The 25,132-nt window shown below is 45.1% G+C and overlaps 1 protein-coding gene across 2 annotated transcripts in view; it reads left to right on the forward strand.

The window, feature by feature from the left end:
- LOC106575825 (DNA-binding protein SATB2) overlaps positions 1 to 21,402 on the forward strand; it is a 54,999-nt gene extending 33,597 nt beyond the window's left edge. For both annotated transcript variants that reach the window (XM_045699352.1, XM_045699351.1), the window contains 3 exons: positions 2,959 to 3,123; positions 8,188 to 8,382; positions 19,511 to 21,402. In XM_045699352.1, coding sequence (XP_045555308.1) covers positions 2,959 to 3,123; positions 8,188 to 8,382; positions 19,511 to 20,182 — 1,032 coding nt within the window. In that variant the 3' untranslated portion in view covers positions 20,183 to 21,402. The remainder of the gene's footprint in view (positions 1 to 2,958; positions 3,124 to 8,187; positions 8,383 to 19,510) is intronic.
- Positions 21,403 to 25,132: the final 3,730 nt, after the last annotated feature.

The raw sequence follows: 25,132 nt of genomic DNA on the forward strand, positions 1-25,132 counted from the left end.
TGCCAGTACACTAACAGGTAAACACTGTAGTCACATCACACACAGACACACCCCTGCCAGTACACTAACAGGTAAACACTGTAGTCACATCACACACAGACACACCCCTGCCAGTACACTAACAGGTAAACACTATAGTCACATCACACACAGTCACACCCCTGCCAGTACACTAACAGGTAAACACTGTAGTCACATCACACACAGTCACACCCCTGCCAGTACACTAACAGGTAAACACTGTAGTCACATCACACACAGACACACCCCTGCCAGTACACTAACAGGTAAACACTGTAGTCACATCACACACAGACACACCCCTGCCAGTACACTAACAGGTAAACACTGTAGTCACATCACACACAGACACACCCCTGCCAGTACACTAACAGGGAAACACTGTAGTCACATCACACACAGACACACCCCTGCCAGTACACAAACAGGTAAACACTGTAGTCACATCACAACCAAACACACCCCTGCCAGTACACTAACAGGTAAACACTGTAGTCACATCACACACAGACACACCCCTGCCAGTACACTAACAGGTAAACACTGTAGTCACATCACACACAGACACACCCCTGCCAGTACACTAACAGGTAAACACTGTAGTCACATCACACACAGACACACCCCTGCCAGTACACTAACAGGTAAACACTGTAGTCACATCACACACAGACACACCCTTGCCAGTACACTAACAGGGAAACACTGTAGTCACATCACACACAGACACACCCCTGCCAGTACACAAACAGGTAAACACTGTAGTCACATCACAACCAAACACACCCCTGCCAGTACACTAACAGGTAAACACTGTAGTCACATAACACACAGACACACCCCTGCCAGTACACTAACAGGTAAACACTATAGTCACATCACACACAGTCACACCCCTGCCAGTACACTAACAGGTAAACACTGTAGTCACATCACACACAGACACACCCCTGCCAGTACACTAACAGGTAAACACTGTAGTCACATCACACACAGTCACACCCCTGCCAGTACACTAACAGGTAAACACTGTAGTCACATCACACACAGTCACACCCCTGCCAGTACACTAACAGGTAAACACTGTAGTCACATCACACACAGACACACCCCTGCCAGTACACTAACAGGTAAACACTGTAGTCACATCACACACAGACACACCCCTGCCAGTACACTAACAGGTAAACACTGTAGTCACATCACACACAGTCACACCCCTGCCAGTACACTAACAGGTAAACACTGTAGTCACATCACACACAGACACACCCCTGCCAGTACACTAACAGGTAAACACTGTAGTCACATCACACACAGACACACCCCTGCCAGTACACTAACAGGTAAACACTGTAGTCACATCACACACAGTCACACCCCTGCCAGTACACAAACAGGTAAACACTGTAGTCACATCACACACAGACACACCCCTGCCAGTACACTAACAGGTAAACACTGTAGTCACATCACACACAGACACACCCCTGCCAGTACACTAACAGGGAAACACTGTAGTCACATCACACACAGACACACCCCTGCCAGTACACTAACAGGGAAACACTGTATACCAGGGGTGACCAACAAGAGCCAGGTCAGTCCACACTGTAGTCACATCACACAGACACACCCCTGCCAGTACACTAACAGGTAAACACTGTAGTCACATCACACACAGACACACCCCTGCCAGTACACTAACAGGTAAACACTGTAGTCACATCACACACAGACACACCCTTGCCAGTACACTAACAGGGAAACACTGTAGTCACATCACACACAGACACACCCCTGCCAGTACACAAACAGGTAAACACTGTAGTCACATCACAACCAAACACACCCCTGCCAGTACACTAACAGCTAAACACTGTAGTCACATAACACACAGACACACCCCTGCCAGTACACTAACAGGTAAACACTATAGTCACATCACACACAGTCACACCCCTGCCAGTACACTAACAGGTAAACACTGTAGTCACATCACACACAGACACACCCCTGCCAGTACACTAACAGGTAAACACTGTAGTCACATCACACACAGACACACCCCTGCCAGTACACTAACAGGTAAACACTGTAGTCACATCACACACAGTCACACCCCTGCCAGTACACTAACAGGTAGATCACTGTAGTCACATCACACACAGACACACCCCTGCCAGTACACTAACAGGTAAACACTGTAGTCACATCACACACAGACACACCCCTGCCAGTACACAAACAGGTAAACACTGTAGTCACATCACAAACGAACACACCCCTGCCAGTACACTAACAGGTAAACACTGTAGTCACATCACACACAGACACACCCCTGCCAGTACACTAACAGGGAAACACTGTATACCAGGGGTGACCAACAAGAGCCAGGTCAGTCCACACTGTAGTCACATCACACAGACACACCCCTGCCAGTACACTAACAGGTAAACACTGTAGTCACATCACACACAGACACACCCCTGCCAGTACACTAACAGGTAAACACTGTAGTCACATCACACACAGACACACCCCTGCCAGTACACTAACAGGTAAACACTGTAGTCACATCACACACAGTCACACCCCTGCCAGTACACTAACAGGTAAACACTGTAGTCACATCACACACAGTCACACCCCTGCCAGTACACTAACAGGTAAACACTGTAGTCACATCACACACAGACACACCCCTGCCAGTACACTAACAGGTAAACACTGTAGTCACATCACACACAGTCACACCCCTGCCAGTACACAAACAGGTAAACACTGTAGTCACATCACACACAGACACACCCCTGCCAGTACACTAACAGGTAAACAAATGCAGGCAATCTCTTTAGGGACTCAGTAACCTAGACGATTAGCCAGTCTTGCTCACTAAAACCTCCCCCCCCCCCCGCCCTCTTCTCCTCCCTGCAGTCCAAGCCCCCCCTGACCCAGGTCAGTGCTGAGCTGCCCCTGAAGATGGAGTCCCTGGTCAACGTCAACATTACGTCTGGGATCTATGATGAGATCCAGCAGGAGATGAAGAGAGCCAAGGTGTCCCAGGCCCTGTTCGCCAAGGTGGCAGCCAACAAGAGCCAGGTCAGTCCACACATATACAGTATACCAAGGGTCACCAACAAGAGCCAGGTCAGTCCACACATATACAGTATACCAAGGGTCACCAACAAGAGCCAGGTCAGTCCACACTCATACAGTATACCAGGGGTCACCAACAAGAGCCAGGTCAGTCCACACATATACAGTATACCAGGGGTCACCAACAAGAGCCAGGTCAGTCCACACATATACAGTATACCAGGGGTCACCAACAAGAGCCAGGTCAGTCCACACATATACAGTATACTGTATATAAGTATATCACAACAATACCATACTCTAGTGAGTGGTGCTTAGTGGTTTCTGTTTGAAGCTGCCTAGCTAAAGGTGAATTGCTGACCTCCAGTGATCAGGATGCTTAGTAAAATGTGTAAATATCTGTAAACAACCATAACACACACACACACACACACACACACACACACACACACACACACACACACACACAGACACACACACACACACACACACACCCACACACACACACACACACACACACACACACACACACACACACACACACACACACACACACACACACACACACACACACACACACACACACACACACACACACACACACACACACACACACACACACATACATACACACACACACACACACACACACACACACACACACACACTCATGCGCATGCCTACACATGCATGTAATGCACACAATCTCCCACACAATGGAGAATGTTATTTCTACTGGATTGATGAACTGTGGTGGATTTGATGGGAGGTAAGATCACATATCGGGGTATGTGGGCGGGGATGTCAAGCATGCGCTGGTTGTTTGGTACCACAGGCTGTGGTATCTGATTGTCAGCGCCCGAGGTGAGGCGTACCATCATGTCTCCGTGGGCAGATAAACAATGTGGGCGTCCAGGGCCGGGTAGAGATAAAATAAACGTCTGTCACGCCAGCCAAAGGATATGGCATACGTGTGTGTGTGTGTGTGTGTGTGTGTGTGTGTGTGTGTGTGTGTGTGTGTGTGTGTGTGTGTGTGTGTGTGTGTGTGTGTGCTTACTGTATGAATGTGTGTGTCCTGGGTTACGGCTGTGGGTTCTTCAACAAATACATTGGTGTTTGTGTGTGTGTGTGTGTGTGTGTGTGTGTGTGTGTGTGTGTGTGTGTGTGTGTGTGTGTGTGTGTGTGTGTGTGTGTGTGTGTGTGTGTGTGTGTGTGTGTGTGTGTGTGTGTGTGTGTGTTTGTGTGTTTATGTGTGTCTGTGAGCATGTGTGTGCTGGGTTACACTGTGGGACCTCATCAAAGACACTCCAAATGCCTGCCCTCCTGAGTCCTCCGCGTCTGTTTATGTTAGAGGGACAGAGCATGCGGTATGTGGTGGTACATGAAGGAGAGGGATCCACTGGAGATGGCCATCTAGGAGAGGGATCCACTGGAGATAGCCATCTAGGAGAGGGATCCACTGGAGATAGCCATCTAGGAGAGGGAGTCACTGGAGATAGCCATCTAGGAGAGGGAGACACTGGAGATAGCCATCTAGGAGAAGGAGACACTGGAGATAGCCATCTACGAGAGGGAGACACTGGAGATAGCCATCTAGGAGAGGGATCCACTGGAGATGGCCATCTAGGAGAGGGATCCACTGGAGATAGCCATCTAGGAGAGGGAGTCACTGGAGATAGCCATCTAGGAGAGGGAGACACTGGAGATAGCCATCTAGGAGAAGGAGACACTGGAGATAGCCATCTACGAGAGGGAGACACTGGAGATAGCCGTCTAGGAGAGGGATCCACTGGAGATAGCCATCTAGGAGAAGGAGCCACTATAGATAGCCATCTAGGAGAGGGAGTCACTGGAGATAGCAATCTAGGAGAGGGATCCACTGGAGATAGCCATCTAGGAGAGGGATCCACTGGAGATAGCCATCTAGGAGAGGGAAACACTGGAGATAGCCATCTAGGAGAAGGAGCCACTGGAGATAGCCATCTAGGAGAGGGATCCACTGGAGATAGCCATCTAGGAGAAGGATCCACTGGAGATAGCAATCTAGGAGAGGGAGTCACTGGAGATAGCAATCTAGGAGAGGGATCCACTGGAGATAGCAATCTAGGAGAGGGAGTCACTGGAGATAGCCATCTAGGAGAGGGATCCACTGGAGATAGCCATCTAGGAGAGGGATCCACTGGAGATAGCCATCTAGGAGAGGGATCCACTGGAGATAGCCATCTAGGAGAGGGATCCACTGGAGATAGCCATCTAGGAGAGGGATCCACTGGAGATAGCCATCTAGGAGAGGGATCCACTGGAGATAGCCATCTAGGAGAGGGAGACACTGGAGATAGCCATCTAGGAGAGGGAGACACTGGAGATAGCCATTTAGGAGAGGGAGACACTGGAGATAGCCATCTAGGAGAGGGATCCACTGGAGATAGCCATCTAGGAGAGGGATCCACTGGAGATAGCCATCTAGGAGAGGGATCCACTGGAGATAGCCATCTAGGAGAGGGATCCACTGGAGATAGCCATCTAGGAGAGGGATCCACTGGAGATAGCCATCTAGGAGAGGGATCCACTGGAGATAGCCATCTAGGAGAGGGATCCACTGGAGATAGCCATCTAGGAGAGGGAGACACTGGAGATAGCCATCTAGGAGAGGGAGACACTGGAGATAGCCATCTAGGAGAGGGATCCACTGGAGATAGCCATGTAGGAGAGGGATCCACTGGAGACGACCTCTGAGGGTTTAGAGCTTGAGGTAGTCACTTCATACAAGTACTTGGGAGTATGGCTAGACGGTACACTGTCCTTCTCTCAGCACATATCAAAGCTGCAGGCCAAAGTTACATCTAGACTTGGTTTCCTCTATCGTAATCGCTCCTCTTTCACCCCAGCTGCCAAACTAACCCTGACTCAGATGACCATCCTACCCATGCTTGATTACGGAGACATAATTTATAGATCAGCAGGTAAGGGTGCTCTCAAGCAGCTAGATGTTCTTTACCATTCGGCCATCAGATTTGCCACCAATGCTCCTTATAGGACACATCACTGCACTCTATACTCCTCTGTAAACTGGTCGTCTCTGTATACCCGTCGCAAGACCCACTGGTTGATGCTTATTTTTAAAATCCTCTTAGGCCTCACTCTCCCCTATGTGAGATATCTACTGCAGCCCTCATCCTCCACATACAACACCCGTTCTGCCAGTCACATTCTGTTAAAGGTCCCCAAAGCACACACATCCCTGGGTCGCTCCTCTTTTCAGTTTGCTGCAGCTAGCAACTGGAACGAGCTGCAACAAACACTCAAACTGGACAGTTTTATCTCCATCTCTTCATTCAAAGACTCAATCATGGACACTCTTACTGACAGTTGTGGCTGCTTTGCGTGATGTATTGTTTTCTCTACCTTCTTGCCCTTTGTGCTGTTGTCTGTGCACAATAATGCTTGTACCATGTTTTGTGCTGCTACCATGCTGTTTTGCTAACATGTTGTTGCCATGTTGTGTTGCTACCATGTTGTTGTTGTGTTGCTACTATGCTGTGTTGTCATGTGTTGCTGCCTTGCTATGTTGTTGTCTTAGGTCTCTCTTTATGTAGTGTTGTGTTGTCTCTCTTATCGTGATGTGTGTTTTCACCCATATTTATATGTTATTTTTTATTTTTAATCCCAGCCCCCGTCCCCAAAGGAGGTCATTTGCCTTTTTGTAGGCCATCATTGTAAATAAGAATTTGTTCTTAACTGACTTGCCTAGTTAAATAAAGTTAATAAAAAAAATAAAAAAATACTAATATAAAGATAGCCATCTAGAAGCCACTGGAAATGGCCACCTAGGAGAGGGGTGCTTGGGATATGTTATGATGTCTGTGTACAGCTCATCAGAACCCATCCTCTCGGTTTGGGTCAGAGACAGAGACAGATGGGGATTCATATTTGGTTCGCTGTCTTTGTATGACTGGTTTTTGATGAGAGAGAATGGTTTGACCTGTGAAGTCTTTTGGTCTGAGGGTTGTACAGAGAGATCACATGATCACGGCTGGTCTGAGGGTTGTACAGAGAGATCACATGATCACGGCTGGTCTGAGGGTTGTACAGAGAGATCACATGATCACGGCTGGTCTGAGGGTTGTACAGAGAGATCACATGATCACGGCTGGTCTGAGGGTTGTCACAGAGAGATTACATGATCACGGCTGGTCTGAGGGTTGTACTGAGAGATCACATGAGCACGGCTGGTCTGAGGGTTGTACAGAGAGATCACATTATCACGGCTGGTCTGAGGGTTGTACAGAGAGATCACATGATCACGGCTGGTCTGAGGGTTGTACAGAGAGATCACATGATCACGGCTGGTCTGAGGGTTGTACAGAGAGATCACATGATCACGGCTGGTCTGAGGGTTGTACTGAGAGATCACATGATCACGGCTGGTCTGAGGGTTGTACAGAGAGATCACATGATTAAGGCAGGAATAAGTCACGTGAGGATTCTTGAGGAAGACATAAATAGACTGCTGTTGTTCTGGGTGGTTTTAGATTGGACCATCTAAGAAGTGTGTTATAGAATAGAAATAAATGGGTTGTGTGTGTTTTCGCGCACGCTAGTGTGGTGTGTGTAAACACGTGTGAGATAGATGTTTGTGTGTCTGTATGTGCGCCACTGCTGGTCTTGGGGGTAGGGTCTCCTACAGGCCTGGCTCTCAGTGAGGGGTCATGGCTCAGTGACCCCATCTGGCTGCATCTGGCCATGGCCCTCTCCGGAGAGATGGAGGGAGGGAGGTAGAGAAGGAGTCCTGATCAGGTTATGAACACTCGGTGCTGGAGGAGGCTGTGAACAAACAACAGCTGGTGTCAGTGCCTGGGCCAGTCTAGCGGAGATAATCACATCTCTCTCTCTCTTACAGCTCCAAATCATTTTCATCTGGAACTTGTCTTTCGCTCGTTTTGCCCCAACCTGTTCTTTCATGTCTCTACCCCTCTACATCTCCTTGTCCTTTCTCTCTTTCTCCATTTCCTCTATCACTCTGGTGCTGTATGTTAAGATGACCCGTCATCCCTCCCTCTCTGTCAGGGCTGGCTGTGTGAGCTGCTGCGTTGGAAGGAGAACCCCAACCCAGACAACCGGACTCTGTGGGAGAACCTGTGTACCATTAGAAGGTTTCTGACCCTGTCCCAGGCTGAGAGGGACATGGTGTATGAAGAGGAGTCCAAGCACCACTACAGTGAGAGGCTTCACACTGTCCTCCACATGTCTCCAGAACCACAGGTGAGAGACTCCACTGTCCTCCACATGTCTCCAGAACCACAGGTGAGAGACTCCACTGTCCTCCACATGTCTCCAGAACCACAGGTGAGAGACTCCACTGTCCTCCACATGTCTCCAGAACCACAGGTGAGAGGCCCGAGGGGAGAGGGGTCACCCCTGACAAATACCTCACCGGTATACGGCTTGGACCCCCCCATGAATTACATACTGGACACAATTGCAGCTGAAACTACAAACATAGAGTGTGCCCACAAAAAGCAAAGACTCTTCGCCTCAGTCCCTCAAAACAATTGTAGACAGATGTGAAGGACTTACAGTTTACCAGAAGTAAAAGTGTATGTAGTGTGCCGTTCAGTTTAACCATAAGGTTGTTGTATGTTAGAAGGACACTTGCGTGAAAGGGCCTAAACCAGTCCATCTTTCTATTCTCTCTCTCTTTCTTCTTTTAATAAATAAGCATCTTGGGAAGGATGTTGTGGTCACACCATGAACACATTCCTTCACTGCTCTCCTAGAATGTCTGGGACCAAAGCAGGGACATAAATCTGCTAAAAATACAAGCCTCATCTTCACTAATGGCGCCTAGCGAGGAGAGAGGGAGGGGAAGCAGGAAAGGGGAAGGAGAGAGGGAGAGGGAGGGGAGCAGGAAAGGGGAAGGAGAGAGGGAGTGGATGGTAGGAGAAGTAGATCCATAAGGTAATGGCGAGAGAGAACAAGGGAGAGAGAGAAACAGGGAGAGAGAGAGATAGACAGAGAGACAGACAGAGAGACCAAGATGAGAGTGACAGATAGATAGACAGACAGACAGACAGACAGACAGACAGACAGACAGACAGACAGACAGACAGACAGACAGACAGACAGACAGACAGACAGACAGACAGACAGACAGACAGACAGACAGACAGACAGACAGACAGACAGACAGACAGACAGACAGACAGACAGACAGACAGACAGAGAGAGAGAGTGAGAGTGAGAGACAGAGAGTGTGTGTGTGAGAGAGAGAGAGACAGACAGACAGACAGACAGACAGACAGAGTTAGACAGTTGATGAATGGATAAGAGAGAGAATGGTGATGTTGATCTGTCTGTAGGCACCATAAAGATCCTGTAAAATGGTAGATATTATTCTTTGGTACACACTGGTAGCTCCAGGCAGACTGGGTGGTCCTGTAGATGTGTCTATCTCAGCACTACATGGGGCTGCTTGCTGCTGCTGCTGTCATTCTGGATGCTTTGCTCTTATCCCCATGGGCCCTCCCTCCCTCTGCCCCGGACCCCCACCATGTCTGTACTGTACCCTTCCACACACCCCCAGGCTCCACCACGCACCACACATGTGTCCCAGCTGTGCCACACACACACACACACACACACACACACACACACACACACACACACACACACACACACACACACACACACACACACACACACACACACACACACACACACACACACACACACACTCTCACTCGCAAACATACAGACAATTAATAACTCATAACAGCCCTCTCTGGTTTTAAAGTGGAGGTGAAGTCATGCAGAAAGCTGACTTCTAATCATGACATATTAATTAGTATGTTATCAGGGTCTCAGAGAGCCTGTACCCCGAGGAGGACCCTCCCTAACCAGGACAGCTACATTATTCAGGGTTTGTCTGTACCCCGAGGAGGACCCTCCCTAACCAGGACAGCTACATTATTCAGGGTCTGTCTGTACCCCGAGGAGGACCCTCCCTAACCAGGACAGATACATTATTCAGGGTCTGTCTGTACCCCGAGGAGGACCCTCCCTAACCAGGACAGCTACATTATTCAGGGTCTGTCTGTACCCCGAGGAAGACCCTCCCTAACCAGGACAGCTACATTATTCAGGGTCTGTCTGTACCCCGAGGAGGACCCTCCCTAACCAGGACAGCTACATTATTCAGGGTCTGTCTGTACCCTGAGGAGGACCCTCCCTAACCAGGACAGCTACATTATTCAGGGTCTGTCTGTACCCCGAGGAGGACCCTCCCTAACCAGGACAGCTACATTATTCAGGGTCTGTCTGTACCCCGAGGAGGACCCTCCCTAACCAGGACAGATACATTATTCAGGGTCTGTCTGTACCCTGAGGAGGACCCTCCCTAACCAGGACAGATACATTATTCAGGGTCTGTCTGTACCCCGAGGAGGACCCTCCCTAACCAGGACAGATACATTATTAATTTACATTACATTTAAGTCATTTAGCAGACGCTCTTATCCAGAGCGACTTACAAATTGGTGGATTCACCTTATGATATCCAGTGGAACAAACACTTTACAATAGTGCATCTAAATCTTTGGAGGGGGGGGGGGTTAGAAGGATTACTTTATCCTATCCTAGGTATTCCTTAAAGAGGTGGGGTTTCAGGTGTCTCCGGAAGGTGGTGATTGACTCCGCTGTCCTGGCGTCGTGAGGGAGCTTGTTCCACCATTGGGGTGCCAGAGCAGCGAACAGTTTTGACTGGGCTGAGCGGGAACTGTGCTTCCTCAGAGGTAGGGAGGCGAGCAGGCCAGAGGTGGATGAACGCAGTGCCCTTGTCTGGGTGTAGGGCCTGATCAGAGCCTGAAGGTACGGAGGTGCCGTTCCCTTCACAGCTCCATAGGCAAGCACCATGGTCTTGTAGCGGATGCGAGCTTCAACAGGAAGCCAGTGGAGAGAGCGGAGGAGCGGGGTGACGTGAGAGAACTTGGGAAGGTTGAACACCAGACGGGCTGCGGCGTTCTGGATGAGTTGTAGGGGTTTAATGGCACAGGCAGGGAGCCCAGCCAACAGCGAGTTGCAGTAATCCAGACGGGAGATGACAAGTGCCTGGATTAGGACCTGCGCCGCTTCCTGTGTGAGGCAGGGTCGTACTCTGCGAATGTTGTAGAGCATGAACCTACAGGATCGGGTCACTGCCTTGATGTTAGTAGAGAACGACAGGGTGTTGTCCAGGGTCACTCCAAGGTTCTTAGCACTCTGGGAGGAGGACACAATGGAGTTGTCAACCGTGATGGCGAGATCATGGAACGGGCAGTCCTTCCCCGGGAGGAAGAGCAGCTCCGTCTTGCCGAGGTTCAGCTTGAGGTGGTGATCCGTCATCCACACTGATATGTCTGCCAGACATGCAGAGATGCGATTCGCCGCCTGGTTATCAGAAGGGGGAAAGGAGAAGATTAATTGTTTGTCGTCTGCATAGCAATGGTAGGAGAGACCATGTGAGGATATGACAGAGCCAAGTGACTTGGTGTATAGCGAGAATAGGAGAGGGCCTAGAACAGAGCCCTGGGGGACACCAGTGGTGAGAGCACGTGGTGCGGAGACAGATTCTCGACCACGCCACCTGGTAGGAGCGACCTGTCAGGTAGGACGCAATCCAAGCGTGGGCCGCGCCGGGGATGCCCAACTCGGAGAGGGTGGAGAGGAGGATCGAGTGGTTCTCCATATCAAAACAAGCAGATAGGTCTAGGAGGATGAGAGCATAGGAGAGAGAGTTAGCTTTAGCAGTGCGGAGAGCCTCCGTGACACAGAGAAGAGCAGTCTCAGTTGAATGACCAGTCTTGAAACCTGACTGATTTGGATCGAGAAGGTCATTCTGAGAGAGATAGCAGGAGAGCTGGCCAAGGACGGCACGTTCAAGAGTTTTGGAGAGAAAAGAAAGAAGGGATACTGGTCTGTAGTTGTTGACATCGGAGGGATCGAGTGTAGGTTTTTTCAGAAGGGGTGCAACTCTCGCTCTCTTGAAGACAGGAGGGATGTAGCCAGCGGTCAAGGATGAGTTGATGAGCGAGGTGAGGTAAGGGAGAAGGTCTCCGGAAATGGTCTGGAGAAGAGAGGAGGGGATAGGGTCAAGCGGACAGGTTGTTGGGCGGCCGGCCGTCACAAGACGCGAGATTTCATCTGGAGAGAGAGGGGAGAAAGAGGTCAAAGCACAGGGTAGGGCAGTGTGAGCAGGACCAGCGGTGTCGTTTGACTTAGCAAACGAGGCTCGGATGTCGTCGACCTTCTTTTCAAAATGGTTGACGAAGTCATCCGCAGAGAGGGAGGAGGGGGGGGAGGGGGAGGAGGATTCAGGAGGGAGGAGAAGGTGGCAAAGAGCTTCCTAGGGTTAGAGGCAGATGCTTGGAATTTAGAGTGGTAGAAAGTGGCTTTAGCAGCAGAGACAGAAGAGGAAAATGTAGAGAGGAGGGAGTGAAAGGATGCCAGGTCCGCAGGGAGGCGAGTTTTCCTCCATTTCCGCTCGGCTGCCCGGAGCCCTGTTCTGTGAGCTCGCAATGAGTCGTCGAGCCATGGAGCAGGAGGGGAGGATCGAGCCAGCCTGGAGGATAGGGGACATAGAGAATCAAAGGATGCAGAAAGGGAGGAGAGGAGGGTCTGTCTGTACCCCGAGGAGGACCCTCCCTAACCAGGACAGATACATTATTCGGGGTCTGTCTGTACCCCGAGGAGGACCCTCCCTAACCAGGACAGATACATTATTCAGGGTCTGTCTGTACCCCGAGGAGGTCCCTCCCTAACCAGGACAGCTACATTATTCAGGGTCTGTCTGTACCCCGAGTAGGACCCTCCCTAACCAGGACAGCTACATTATTCAGGGTCTGTCTGTACCCCGAGGAGGACCCTCCCTAACCAGGAGAGATACATTATTCAGGGTCTGTCTGTACCCCGAGGAGGACCCTCCCTAACCAGGACAGATACATTATTCAGGGTCTGTCTGTACCCCGAGGAGGACCCTCCCTAACCAGGACAGCTACATTATTCAGGGTCTGTCTGTACCCCGAGGAGGACCCTCCCTAACCAGGACAGATACATTATTCAGGGTCTGTCTGTACCCCGAGGAGGACCCTCCCTAACCAGGACAGCTACATTATTCAGGGTCTGTCTGTACCCCGAGGAGGACCCTCCATAACCAGGACAGCTACATTATTCAGGGTCTGTCTGTACCCCGAGGAGAACCCTCCCTAACCAGGACAGATACATTATTCAGGGTCTGTACCCCGAGGAGGACCCTCCCTAACCAGGACAGCTACATTATTCAGGGTCTGTCTGTACCCCGAGGAGGACCCTCCCTAACCAGGACAGATACATTATTCAGGGTCTGTCTGTACCCCGAGGAGGACCCTCCCTAACCAGGACAGCTACATTATTCAGGGTCTGTCTGTACCCCGAGGAGGACCCTCCCTAACCAGGACAGCTACATTATTCAGGGTCTGTCTGTACGCCGAGGAGGACCCTCCCTAACCAGGACAGATACATTATTCAGGGTCTGTCTGAAACCCGAGGAGGACCCTCCCTAACCAGGACAGCTACATTATTCAGGGTCTGTCTGTACCCCGAGGAGGACCCTCCCTAACCAGGACAGATACATTATTCAGGGTCTGTCTGTACCCCGAGGAAGACCCTCCCTAACAAGGACAGATACATTATTCAGGGTCTGTCTGTACCCCGAGGAGGACCCTCCCTAACCAGGACAGCTACATTATTCAGGGTCTGTCTGTACCCCGAGGAGGACCCTCCCTAACCAGGACAGCTACATTATTCATGGTCTGTCTGTACCCCGAGGAGGACCCTCCCTAACCAGGACAGATACATTATTCAGGGTCTCTATCATTCTTTCATCCTCTCCTCACAGATGATTTACTTTTCTTGATGAGACTCATTTCCTCCAGAGTGTTGCATCCATAATGACAACAGAGAACGAAAGAACCAGAGATATTTTAGTGATGTTGTGTGTTCTGTTGTTGGGTTGGATTTAGAGTTATGATATTTTAGTGATGTTGTGTGTTCTCTTAAATGGGTTGGATTTAGAGTTATAGAAGGAATGACTGGATTGATTGTTAAAGGGTTTCAAGGACAGTGGTGGGATGCCTGGGAAGTTTTATTTGGGGGTAAAAAAACTACAATTCTCTCTCTCTATCCCACCACCTGTTCCTTACACGAAGTCATCCACTTCCAGTCAGTCTCCTTTAAAGGGGCAATCTGCAGTTGCTACATACATTTTTAAAAACTTTTAAATCAATGATATTTACCCACTGATTCTTGAAGAATATAACTTAGAAATGCCTCATGAGCTCAGTTCAACTGTTGTACCCCATCAGAACCCAGAATATAAGCTTGTTTTACTCCAATGTTTTTAAACAATGGAATTGTAAACAAACATTGTATCGCCTCAAAACATGGTTAAAACTATAATTTTGATATCATGGATGGTCCATAGTTCTCTCTCTATGAATTTCAGAGTGGTAACATTTCTACAGCCCCATCCCTCAGCTTGTTACCGAAACTTCAGATTGCCCCTTTATGACATCAGAAATAGACATGGAGGCATAAAACAACTAGCCCAGACATTTCCTGAAGACCAAAAGGCCTTCTCTCACCAACCCACCAAAGAGCATTTAGAAATACTCCATGGTCTGGCCTAACCTCAATATTATTTGAAACATACCATGTTACTATTGAAGGGGGAAAAAAATAATTACTATTATCTTTATTTAGGTCCTTTAATTTCCCCGGACCACAGATTTATGGGCGCAGCATTCCAGTGTTTGGGCGTTCAGGCACCCCGCCCTTCTAATAGCCCCAGGAGAGGGGAGTGTGATGGGCCTGGGACTGGGACCTCTCTGTCTGGTCAATGGGATCTCAGCTCCAGTACCACACGTTCCAACTAACCCCCTAGGATGTTAATGAGCTGCCACTAAAAGGGGGGAGTCTATCCTATTCCTTAGGGAACTACTCTCTGCTGCTGCTGTTGTTTATGAGCTTCTAGGGAACTCTCTGTTACAGTACAACTAACCCCCTAGAAAGTCAATGAAATAAGTTACCACTAAGGGGGAAGTGTATCCTATGTTTAAGTGAACTTCTTCTACTGTCTCTGTTGTTGTTGAGTTTTTCAGTTTATTATATGAATGTGCATATATGTGTTGTCAGACTTAGAGTTAGAGAATGGACTGATTATTACCTAGAGAATGGACTGATTATTACTTAGAGTATGGACTGATTATTACTTAGAGAATGAACTGATTATTACTTAGAGAATGGACTGATTATTACTTAGAGAATAGACTGATTATTACTTAGAGAATCGACTGATTATTACTTAGAGAATAGACTGATTATTACTTAGAGTATGGACTGATTATTACTTAGAGAATGGACTGATTATTACTTAGAGAATGGACTGATTATTACTTAGAGAATGGACTGATTATTACTTAGAGAATGGACTGATTATTACTTAGAGTATGAACTGATTATTACTTAGAGAATGGACTGATTATTACTTAGAGAATGTACTGATTATTACTTAGAGTATGGACTGATTATTACTTAGAGAATGGACTGATTATTACTTAGAGAATGGACTGATTATTACTTAGAGAATAGACTGATTATTGCTTAGAGTATGGACTGATTATTACTTAGAGAATGGACTGATTATTACTTAGAGAATGGACTGATTATTACTTAGAGAATGGACTGATTATTACTTAGAGAATGGACTGATTATTACTTAGAGTATGGACTGATTATTACTTAGAGAATAGACTGATTATTGCTTAGTGTATGGACTGATTATTACTTAGAGGATGGACTGATTATTACTTAGAGAATGGACTGATTATTACTTAGAGTATGAACTGATTATTACTTAGAGAATGGACTGATTATTACTTAGAGAATGGACTGATTATTACTTAGAGTATGGACTGATTATTACTTAGAGAATAGACTGATTATTGCTTAGAGTATGGACTGATTATTACTTAGAGAATGGACTGATTATTACTTAGAGAATGGACTGATTATTACTTAGAGAATGGACTGATTATTACTTAGAGAATGGACTGATTATTACTTAGAGTATGGACTGATTATTACTTAGAGAATAGACTGATTATTGCTTAGTGTATGGACTGATTATTACTTAGAGGATGGACTGATTATTACTTAGAGAATGGACTGATTATTACTTAGAGTATGAACTGATTATTACTTAGAGAATGTGGACTGATTATTACTTAAAGTATGTGGACTGATTATTACTTAGAGAATGGACTGATTATTACTTAGAGGATGGACTGATTATTACTTAGAGAATGGACTGATTATTACTTAGAGAATGGACTGATTATTACTTAGAGTATGAACTGATTATTACTTAGAGTATGGACTGATTATTACTTAGAGAATGGACTGATTATTACTTAGAGAATGGATTGATTATTACTTAGAGTATGGACTGATTATTACTTAGAGAATGGACTGATTATTACTTAGAGAATGGACTGATTATTACTTAGAGTATGAACTGATTATTACCTAGAGAATGGACTGATTATTACTTAGAGAGTAGACTGATTATTACTTAGAGTATGGACTGATTATTACTTAGAGAATGGACTGATTATTACTTAGAGAAAGGACTGATTATTACTTAGAGTATGAACTGATTATTACTTAGAGAATGGACTGATTATTACTTAGAGTATGGACTGATTATTACTTAGAGAATAGACTGATTATTGCTTAGAGTATGGACTGATTATTACTTAGAGAATAGATTGATTTTTGCTTAGAGTATGGACTGATTATTACTTAGAGGATGGACTGATTATTACTTAGAGAATGGACTGATTATTACTTAGAGGATGGACTGATTATTACTTAGAGAATGGACTGATTATTACTTAGAGAATGGACTGATTATTACTTAGAGTATGAACTGATTATTACTTAGAGTATGGACTGATTATTACTTAGAGAATGGACTGATTATTACTTAGAGAATGGACTGATTATTACTTAGAGAATGGACTGATTATTACTTAGAGTATGGACTGATTATTACTTAGAGAATGGACTGATTATTACTTAAAGTATGTGGACTGATTATTACTTAGAGAATGGACTGATTATTACTTAAAGTATGAACTGATTATTACTTAGATTATGAACTAATTATTACCTAGAGAATGGACTGATTATTACTTAGAGAATAGACTGATTATTACTTAGAGAATGGACTGATTATTACCTAGAGAACGGACTGATTATTACTTAGAGAATAGACTGATTATTACTTAGAGTATGAACTGATTATTACCTAGAGAATGGACTGATTATTACTTAAAGTATGTGGACTGATTATTACTTAGAGAATGGACTGATTATTACTTAGAGTATGAACTGATTATTACTTAGAGTATGAACTGATTATTACCTAGAGAATGGACTGATTATTACTTAGAGAATGGACTGATTATTACCTAGAGAATGGACTGATTATTACTTAGAGAATAGACTGATTATTACTTAGAGTATGAACTGATTATTACCTAGAGAATGGACTGATTATTACTTAGAGAATAGACTGATTATTACTTAGAGTATGAACTGATTATTACCTAGAGAATGGACTGATTATTACTTAGAGAGTAGACTGATTATTACTTAGAGTATGGACTGATTATTACTTAGAGAATGGACTGATTATTACTTAGAGAATGGACTGATTATTACTTAGACTATGAACTGATTATTACCTAGAGAATGGACTGATTATTACTTAGAGTATGAACTGATTATTACTTAGAGAATGGACTGATTATTACTTAGAGAATGGACTGATTATTACTTAGAGAATAGACTGATTATTACTTAGAGTATGAACTGATTATTACCTAGAGTATGGACTGATTATTACTTAGAGAATGGACTGATTATTACTTAGAGAATGGACTGATTATTACTTAGAGTATGGACTGATTATTACTTAGAGAATGGACTGATTATTACTTAAAGTATGTGGACTGATTATTACTTAGAGAATGGACTGATTATTACTTAGAGTATGAACTGATTATTACTTAGATTATGAACTAATTATTACCTAAAGAATGGACTGATTATTACTTAGAGAATAGACTGATTATTACTTAGAGAATGGACTGATTATTACCTAGAGAACGGACTGATTATTACTTAGAGAATAGACTGATTATTACTTAGAGTATGAACTGATTATTACCTAGAGAATGGACTGATTATTACTTAAAGTATGTGGACTGATTATTACTTAGAGAATGGACTGATTATTACTTAGAGTATGAACTGATTATTACTTAGAGTATGAACTGATTATTACCTAGAGAATGGACTGATTATTACTTAGAGAATGGACTGATTATTACCTAGAGAATGGACTGATTATTACTTAGAGAATAGACTGATTATTACTTAGAGTATGAACTGATTATTACCTAGAGAATGGACTGATTATTACTTAGAGAATAGACTGATTATTACTTAGAGTATGAACTGATTATTACCTAGAGAATGGACTGATTATTACTTAGAGAATAGACTGATTATTACTTAGAGAATGGACTGATTATTACTTAGAGAATGGACTGATTATTACTTAGAGAATGGACTGATTATTACTTAGAGTATGAACTGATTATTACCTAGAGAATGGACTGATTATTACTTAGAGTATGAACTGATTATTACTTAGAGAATGGACTGATTATTACTTAGAGAATGGACTGATTATTACTTAGAGAATAGACTGATTATTACTTAGAGTATGAACTGATTATTACCTAGAGTATGGACTGATTATTACTTAGAGAATGGACTGATTATTACTTAGAGTATGGACTGATTATTACTTAGAGGATGGACTGATTATTACTTAGAGAATGGACTGATTATTACTTAGAGAATGGACTGATTATTACTTAGAGTATGGACTGATTATTACTTAGAGAATGGACTGATTATTACTTAGAGAATGTGGACTGATTATTACCTAGAGAATGTGGACTGATTATTACTTAGAGTATGGACTGATTATTACTTAGAGAATGTGGACTGATTATTACCTAGAGAATGTGGACTGATTATTACTTAGAGTATGGACTGATTATTACTTAGAGAATGTGGACTGATTATTACCTGGAGAATGTGGACTGATTATTACTTAGAGTATGGACTGATTATTACTTAGAGTATGTGGACTGATTATTACTTAGAGAATTTGGACTGATTTCCTATGTTAATAGTCTGCTCTGATGGGATTCAACATGACACCTCCTCTTTTTCTCCACAGGCACTGCACAGGCAGCCCTTACCTCCAAGGAAGGCCCCATCCCCATCTCCCATGCGGGACCCATCCCCTCTCCCCACTCCCACGCCTGGCCCCAGGGGCCACAACTCGGATGGGACTCGAGGCAAGGACAACAGCAGCGTGAGTGGCAGCTCCAGTGGTGGGTCCAAAAAGCTGCGGTCGCGTACCCGGATCTCCCTGGAGGCTCTGGCCATCCTGCAGAGCTTCATCGGTGACGTGGGCCTCTACCCTGACCAGGAGGCTATCCACACCCTGTCAGCCCAGCTGGACCTTCCCAAGCACACCCTGGTCAAGTTCTTCCAGAACCAGCGCTACCACGTCAAGCACCACAACAGCACCACCCAGATGAGCAATGCAGGGGAGGGGGAGGCGGGGGAGGAGAGGGACAGCGATGGGGTGGAAGGGACTGAGTACCACAACGGGGAGCTTATCTATGAGTCTGAGGGATCAGACGTCGCCGAGTCCAGCGAGGACGGGCGGGGTGGTTCCGAGGAGACTGACAGAACAGAGGGAAGAGGAGGAGGAGAAAGAGGAGTAGGAGTGGAGGGAGAGGAAGAGCAGGACAATGGCAAGGCCTCAGGCCCCCGGCCCACCTCCCTACCCCCCTATACGTCCCCAAAGGGTCCCAATGACTCTGGAGAGCTCCATAGATAACCCCCTCGGGCCATGGAGGAGGGAACGACAGACAGACAAGCCCAGGACAGAGGGATGGAGAGATGACGAAACAGATAGAACAGAGGGGAGAAAGTATGGAGGGATGAGGAAAGAATGTGTCTGGTACTGAAGACCATGAGGATGGCTTTAAGTAGAGGAGAGTCCTACCACACCACAGTGGATGTGGGTACAGGTCAGGACCTATGGAGGCAGACAGGCAGGGATGGTGAAAAGACAACAGAGTACCTCAGAATTAGAGAAGAGATGCACTCTGGGTAATGGAGTCATAGACAGTGACAGGCTGCTGTAAGAACATGATTCATTGTTTAGAAAATGAAAATGGTTTCATTTATTAAATGGGCATATCCACAAGGATGGTTAAAACCAAGGCCCCAGTTATGTGTTTCATCACAGAGTCTGTCGTCGTATTCTTAGAGCAGCGCCCTGAGATACTGTACAGTACGTGAACAGTTTGTTCTGATTGGTTATCCTATGAACGTTCCCATAATGTCTGGGAAATCCTTGCATTGGCTGTGTGTAATGCAATCACTCACCCTTAACGTCGACAAATCTTTCCCATTTCACCATCCTACCAGCACTTAAATCAAAATCATATTTATTGTTCTTGTAATAGTCTAAGTTTATTGTCCTCATTATGGCTGTTATTCTTATTTTCTATTTGATATTGGTGAACATGTGTTGCTTTCTGTGTGTGAGATACAGTACATTCACAAAGTGTCTCATAGTAGGAGTGCTGTTCTCGGATCAGTTGAGCCTTTTTCATCATAATGAATAAGATTACATGGGCAGGGGGGACCTGATCCTAGATCAGCACTCTGAGACGTTTTATGAATACGGGCCATTGTGAGGGAGAAGAACACTTTCAAATGAAGTTGTTACTGAACTGAGTGTACGTCTCCAGATGTACTGTATGTTGATCAGTGATCTGCTTACTGTTTCCAAAACAAACAGAGACAGAAAAAATCAAACCAATAAATGTACTTCTGAAAACAATTGTTGCCAGGTGAAACCTAATGTTGAATGTCCTTTTTAAAACGGGCTAAAATCAGCATCTGAATGGTTAATGAGTAAGTGTGGGTGAGGGCTAGATTCATGATATTGCCCTCTTTGAGGTCAGGAATGACAAACTGAAATGACATTCTCACATATTAGATGGAAATTAGTTGCAATCTCAACATAATAAATATACTATTGACTTATCTCTGTTGGTAATTTAAGTTGGCCTTGTTTCCTGTTATTTGACTTATCTGTGTTGGTAATTTAAGTTGGCCTTATTTCCAGATATTTGAATTAAATTGTCTTGTTTTATAACCACAAGCTGTTCTATTTCAGCTGTTTGTTAAGGTTACCCAAACACAGCAAACGTTGAATATTTCTCTGGTCTTCTTTGTACATGAAAAGGCCAAAATTCTTATACTAAGAACTTGGAAATCAATCAATCCGCCATCATTAACGCAATGGAAAAATCAAATAATTTATTATTGAAATATTGATAAAGCATTGGCAACTGAGAAAAACAAAGCCAAGTGGCAAGCCATAGGGATGGGGGTGTGGTCAGGGATGGGGGTGTGGTCAAGGATGGGGGTGTGGTCAGGGATGGGGGTGTGAGCAGTGGTGGAAAAAGTACCCAAATGTCATGCTTGAGTAAAAGTAAAGATACCTTAATAGAAAATGACTCAAGTAAAAGTCACCCAGTAAAATTCTACTTGAGTAAGTCTAAAAGTATTTGGTTTAAAATAAACTTAAGTATCAAAAGTAAAAGTATGTATCATTTGAAATTCCTTATATTAAGCAAACCAGATGGCAATTTACGGAAAGCCACAGGCACATTCCAACATTAGACATAATTTACAATGCAGCAAGTGTTTAGTGAGTCCGCCAGATCAGAGGCAGTAGGGACAACCAGGGATGTTCTCTGTTTAGTGAGTCCACCAGATCAGAGGCAGTAGGGATGACCAGGGATGTTCTCTGTTTAGTGAGTCCGCCAGATCAGAGGCACTAGGGATGACCAGGGATGTTCTCTGTTTAGTGAGTCCACCAGATCAGATGCAGTAGGGATGACCAGGGATGTTCTCTGTTTAGTGAGTCCGCCAGATCAGAGGCAGTAGGGATGACCAGGGATGTTCTCTGTTTAGTGAGTCCTCCAGATCAGAGGCAGTAGGGATGACCAGGGATGTTCGGTTGATAAGTGCATGAAGTGGACTATTTTCCTGTCCTACTAAGCATTCAAAATGTATCAAGTACTTTTGGATGTCAAAGAAAATGTATGGTGTAAAAAGTACAATATTTTCTTAAGGAATATAGTGAAGTAAAAGTAAAAGTAGTCCAAAATATAAATAGTAAAGTACAGGTACCCCAAAAAACTACTTAAGTAGTACTTTAAAGTATTTTTACTTAAGTACTTTACACCATTGGGTGTGAGCATGTAGGTCTGGTCCGAGGAGATGTAGTCAATGTTTGTGTTTGTCTGTAAGTTGTTGTTGGTATGTATTAGTTTGTATCTCGGAGGAGAAAAAGAGACATATCAGTGTGGTTAGATAGACAAAACCTCACTCAGAGAGCTGTACATGTCAGTGGTGTTAGACAGACAGAACCTCACCCAGAGAGCTGTGCATGTCAGTGGTGTTAGACAGACAGAACCTCACTCAGAGAGCTGTGCATGTCAGTGTGTTAGACAGACAGAACCTCACCCAGAGAGCTGTACATGTCAGTGGTGTTAGACAGACAGGACCTCACCCAGAGAGCTGTACATGTCAGTGGTGTTAGACAGACAGGACCTCACCCAGAGAGCTGTACATGTCAGTGGTGCTAGACAGACAGGACCTCACCCAGAGAGCTGTACATATCAGTGATGCTAGACAGACAGAACCTCACCCAGAGAGCTGTACATGTCAGTGGTGTTAGACAGACAGAACCTCACCCAGAGACCTGTACATGTCAGTGGTGCTAGACAGACAGACAGAACCTCACCCAGAGAGCTGTACATGTCAGTGGTATTAGACAGACAGAACCTCACTCAGAGAGCTGTACATGTCAGTGGTGTTAGACAGACAGAACTTTAGACCAGATCATAGAAATAGAACAGAATGCCATGCTAGTTCTGGGACAGCTGAAGTTGGACCAAAGATGTTGATGCTTCTTGTGCTCTACACATAACTTATTTCCATTTGCTAGGTAAAGAGTAGGCATACTGTCTTCGTAAGCAAATCCTATTTACAGCAGAAAATGTTTTGTCTTTGTAAAACAAACACAGACATCATTTTTTGTTGTTGATTAATGTATTTAATCAGGCCATGTTTGGGCAATGTCCACATGTAGCCTGCATCTGTAGGGATGTTAGTACTGGGATTTGTCCCCCGGGAAAGATCTAACAGTGGACATAAGGAGAGACAAGACCAGACAAAACTAGCCAGTTATAGAAAATTGTATTGACAGCTGAGCTGACTGAAGACCGGGCATTCAACTTGCAGTTGTTGATATCGTTTCCACTGTAACATGTCTTTACATGTGATAAAACTTGCAAGCTACTTTTGTAGCAAGGTGTTGTAGAAAAAGAGTTTCATGAAATACATTCCAGACACTGGTACTTCTTGCTACAGTATCTTGCCATAACTGTGATTTGACAGAGAAATATCAGCTAGCTAGAAAGGCTACCCAGCTGTAGCTATCCCCAAGCTACGCTAGCTAGCTATTTCAATTGGATTAACAATCAGGTAAACTAAGGCCATTTGTTTGATCCAATTTATTAGCAATCCCCATTAGCTGTTGTCAAGACAGCAGCTACTCTTCCTGGTGTCCAAACACATTAAGGCACTTACATCAAATCAAATTGTATTGGTCACATACACATGGTTAGCAGATGTTAATGCGAGTGCAGCGAAATGCTTGTGCTTCTAGTTCCGACAGTGCAGTAAACTAACAATTCCCCAACAACTACCTAATACACACAAATCTAAAGGGGCGAATGAGAATATGTATATATAAATATATGGTTGAGCGATGGCCAAGCGGCATAGGCAAGGTGCAATAGATAGTATAAAATACAGTATATAAATATGATATGAGTAATGTAAGATATGTATCCATTATTAAAGGGGCATAATTTACAGTGCATTGTTTAAAGTGACTAGTGATCCATTTATTAAAGTGGCCAGTGATTGGGTCTCAATGTAGGCAGCAGCCTCTCTGAGTTAGTGATTGCTGTTTAGCAGTCTGATGGCCTTGAGATAGAAGCTGTTTTTCAGTCTCTCGGTCCCAGCTTTGATGCACCTGTACTGACCTCGCCTTCTGGATGATAACGGGGTGAACAGGCAGTGGCTCGGGTGGTTATTGTCCTTGATGATCATTTTGGCCTTCCTGTGACATCGGGTGCTGTAGGTGTCCTGGAGGGCAGGTAGTTTGCTCCCGGTGATGCGTTGTGCAGACCTCACTACCCTCTGGAGAGCCTTGCGGTTGAGGGCGGTGCAGTTGCCGTACCAGGCTGTGATACAGCCCGACAGGATGCTCTCGATTGTGCATCTGTAAAAGTTTGTCAGGGTTTTGGGTGACAAGCCGAATTTCTTCAGCCTCCTGAGGTTGAAGAGGCGCTGTTGTGCCTGCTTCACCACACTGTCTGTGTGAGTGGACCATTTTAGTTTGTCTGTGATGTGTACACCGAGGAACTTAGAACTTACTACCCTCTCCACTACTGTCCCGTCGATGTATATAGGGGGCTGCTCCCTCTGCTGTTTCCTGAAGTCCACCATCATCTCCTTTGTTTTGTTGACGTTGAGGGAGAGGTTGTTTTCCAGGCACCACACTCCCACATATAAAACATATAAAACAAAAGATAAAACAGTACATCATATAACATTATTACACCACTACATATCTACAATACAACATGTTTAATACCACCATGCAACAATATTACAATGTGCATGTGTGTAG

This window comes from Salmo salar, chromosome ssa17 (assembly GCF_905237065.1).
Source record: "Salmo salar chromosome ssa17, Ssal_v3.1, whole genome shotgun sequence".
NCBI lineage: Eukaryota > Metazoa > Chordata > Actinopteri > Salmoniformes > Salmonidae > Salmo > Salmo salar.